At 61.5% G+C, this 3,324-nt stretch overlaps 1 protein-coding gene across 1 annotated transcript in view; it reads right to left on the reverse strand.

The window, feature by feature from the left end:
* The window catches only part of AFAP1L1 (actin filament associated protein 1 like 1), a 13,114-nt gene that overhangs the window by 2,929 nt on the left and 6,861 nt on the right, over nucleotides 1-3,324 (reverse strand). The window contains exons 12-18 of the mRNA XM_019473772.1: nucleotides 2,771-2,982; nucleotides 2,196-2,341; nucleotides 1,724-1,802; nucleotides 1,476-1,590; nucleotides 1,098-1,262; nucleotides 696-874; nucleotides 302-430 (exon numbers count right to left, since the gene is read on the reverse strand). Coding sequence (XP_019329317.1) covers nucleotides 302-430; nucleotides 696-874; nucleotides 1,098-1,262; nucleotides 1,476-1,590; nucleotides 1,724-1,802; nucleotides 2,196-2,341; nucleotides 2,771-2,982 — 1,025 coding nt within the window. The remainder of the gene's footprint in view (nucleotides 1-301; nucleotides 431-695; nucleotides 875-1,097; nucleotides 1,263-1,475; nucleotides 1,591-1,723; nucleotides 1,803-2,195; nucleotides 2,342-2,770; nucleotides 2,983-3,324) is intronic.

A 3,324-nucleotide genomic window follows, 5' to 3' on the forward strand; every position in this document is an offset into this window, starting at 1 on the left:
CATGGCAGGGGGTTGGACTAGATGACCTTTAGAGGTCCCTTCCAACCCAAACTATTCTATGATGTTCTCCCCTCTGCCCACCTGGCCCTGCACCTCCCAAATCTCCCTGCAAGCTGGGCTCATGCCAGCAGTGAGTGCTGCTGAGCTGGGCCAGCCTGGCTGCAGGGGACCCTGGCAGTACCCCTTGCTTTTGGGGTAGGGAGCATCCCCAGTCCCCAAATTTCATGGTCAAGGAAGGGAGACGGGATGAAGGATGAGATTTCCGGTGGGGCCAGGGAGGAGAGGGGAAGTGAAGCAGGACCTTGGCCTTCCGCAGCACGTTTCCCTTGTTGGCAGGGAGGATGGAGGGACTTCTCTTCCTCAGTTCGGCTGCACAGTTAACGGGGACCAAGTGCTCAGGGGGGCTCCCGTTTGGCTTGTTTGCAGCTTCCTGTGGAAAAGGGTGAGCAAGAAGGAGGAGGATTTAGAAGACCCAGGGAGCAGGAACAGCCAGGGAAAAATAAAAGGCACAAACTGTCATGAGGTCAAAACTGATGTGGCCAAACCTAATTGACGCTTTGCTTCCCATCTCTGTCCACAATGGGACAAAGCAGCAAGGATGTCCCTTCTTCCCCACATGCTGCTCCCCCCGCCACCCCAAGCACCATTGCTGGGGGAAGCCAGAGCCGCGAGAGCGAGGAAGAAGGGGTGCATACCCCATTCTCAGCCTTGCCGGTCACAGCCAGCCCCAGGGCCGGCCCTCCCGCCAATGACTGCTTCAGCCGCTCCTTCACTTCTGTCAGCTTGAGCTCCAGGTCAACACGGCGCTCCTCCTTCTGCCGGCACTGCTCCTCCAGCACCGACACCCGCTGCTCCAGGTCCTGCAGCTTCGACCCTGCTTGCACAAGCGTGCCCAGCTCAGCATGAAGCTACCCATCCTCCTGGATAGGGACGCTAGATGGGGCTGCCAGCCTTGCAGCGTGCTGCAGCCAGCTCTGCTCATGGCCACAATGCCACCGCCAGCCCAGCGTCCCCATCCCACCCCAGCTCTGCAGCCTTCCCCCCCGTACCCAAGTGCCTTCGAGCATCCTCAGCTGCAGCGGATGGCACTAACCTACCTGTGCTGCCCTTCACGGCTTCCCGCAGCTCTCGCTTCTCTTTCCGCAGCAACACCAACTCACTACGGATTGATGCTTTCTCCTTCTCCAGCTTCTCCTTCTCCGTCAGAAATCGCCTGGCGTCCTCCTCGGCCCGGTTCTTCCCGTACCTGTACTGGTTAGCATCTGCATGCACAAGGAGAGCCTGTCATGAAGGCTCTGGGCCCGACTGCATTGATGCCACCCACGGTCCAGCTGAGCTGGCGCAGCACAACCCATCACCCGTGTGCTGGAGCCAGCCAGCCCCAGCCTGGCTGCAGACCCCCTTGGGGGAACAGTGTCCTCCTGCACTGGCCAGGGTCCCCCCACAGAGGTTTGCGGCTGAGGACCCCCACTCACTCGACGCGTGCCTCTTCACTTTGACTTGCGGGTCCACCCGCCGCGACTTCTCGCTGCAGGAGGAGGCATGGCGCTTCACCTGGGCTCCTGCTGGCCGCCCTGGCTGCTCCTCGGCCTGCGGCAGGAGTGGGAGTGAGAGTGTGCTGAAACACCCGCAGGGCCATTGCGGCCCGGCCAAGGCTCCCTGGGGAATCTTCTGTAGCCCGGCCACAGTGATGAGAGAGGGACAGCCCCTGAGCCACACTCACCTGAACCTTCTCGTAGGGGACGTCATCGTACACCACACGGGAGGAGTCTGGCCGGTGGTCCTGGGAGGAGCTGGCCCACCTGCAGGAGGAGGGATGTGGTCTTCCTTTCCAGGACATGCCTGCCAGCCCCCCAGTGAGCCCTTCCATCTCAGAGGGCTTCCTGCACTGCTTTCCCAGCTTCACTCACAAGCACTCCACCCTACCCTACCCTACCCTACCACATGTATCCCTTAAGTCCTTCATCAGCGTTGATGAAACACCTGCTTTCCATCCTGCCCAAGGGAAACTGCCCTGCTTCGGGAACCGACAACCCCTGGGACACCATCTCTCCCCGAGATCACAGCACAAACCATGTCGCAGCCCGTGCCTTTTCTAGGGAACACACAGGGCTGAGGATCACCATTCCCAGCCCAACACTCTGCCCCTGGCACAGCCCCTTCCCAGCCACAGCACAGCGGGAGGACAGCCTTACAGGTAGGAGTGCCTCACAGCTGTCACTATGTTGGCAATCGTCTCCACGTCCACGTAGTCGTAGTGCAAGGCTTCTGGTGCTGTCTGCGAGCCTGTCTCCACCAAGAGGAGACCCAGCCAGCGGCCCAGGTCTTCGGAGCAGCTTGCCTGCAGGAGAGAGAAAGGGTTGGGGTGCGTGCCCAGCTCCTGGCCCCTTGCTCTTGCTCCTGCCTCCCGACGCAAAGCCCCGCTGTGGAGAAGGGCTCTCCGACACGAAGCGTGTGTGCAAGACTTAGGAGGGTCCAAGAGAAAGCACACAGACCCATGCAGGAGATCCCAGTCTCAAAGACCCAGCCACCCCCTGCAACCTGCCTGCTTCAGCCCCGCCAGCCTCCTCCCTGCCTCCAGCCTGCAAATACCTGCGCGGCTGCCCCCAGATCACCCAAACGATGCCCTGGGCTTCCTTAACATGCAGGGGAGGGGAAAACAAGGCACCGCTTGCATGCAAGCGTTGATCATCACAGGAGATTCTCCCCCAGCTTGGCAACCCCCTCCTCACAGGACTGGCACACCCTGCCCACCCCACTGCCCTCTCACCTCCAGCGCCGCCACCTCCTGCCCGTTGCGAAGGATGCGGAAGGCGAAGGGGTGTTTGGGGCCCAGCCCTGGGACCACCTCGCAGCCCCGGAGGACGATGGCGTTCACATGGGTCCGCAGGTCGGTGCGGTCCTTGTGGAAGTAGAGGGTGTTGCCCTTCAGGCGACACCAGCGCTCCTTCCAGCACTGGTTAACCAGGACGCTGAGGTAGCCTGGGGGGTGACAGGGCCAAGGGAAGGGTCTCCGCGCCTGCTCAGCTGGACCTCGGGCAGGCTTTAACGAGACAGGGCTGCTCAGAGATTACGGCATGGCTCCCTGCTCGTTTGGTCCTTCTGTGCCTCAATTTCTCCACAGAGAGCCAGCTGGGACCCCTGGACCCAGCTGAGGTGCCAGATCAGTGCCACACAGTCACCCGAGCCCATTTTCTGGGAGGACATGGGTGACCCCTCGCCCCCTCCCCACACACCACGGGAATTTGCAGAGCTGGGACTGGGCTCCATTTTGTAGCCTGAGGCAGTGTCACAGCCCTCCAGCAGCTCGGTGAACTTGCCCCC

This window comes from Aptenodytes forsteri, unplaced genomic scaffold, assembly GCF_000699145.1.
Source record: "Aptenodytes forsteri isolate BGI_AS27 unplaced genomic scaffold, ASM69914v1 Scaffold54, whole genome shotgun sequence".
NCBI lineage: Eukaryota > Metazoa > Chordata > Aves > Sphenisciformes > Spheniscidae > Aptenodytes > Aptenodytes forsteri.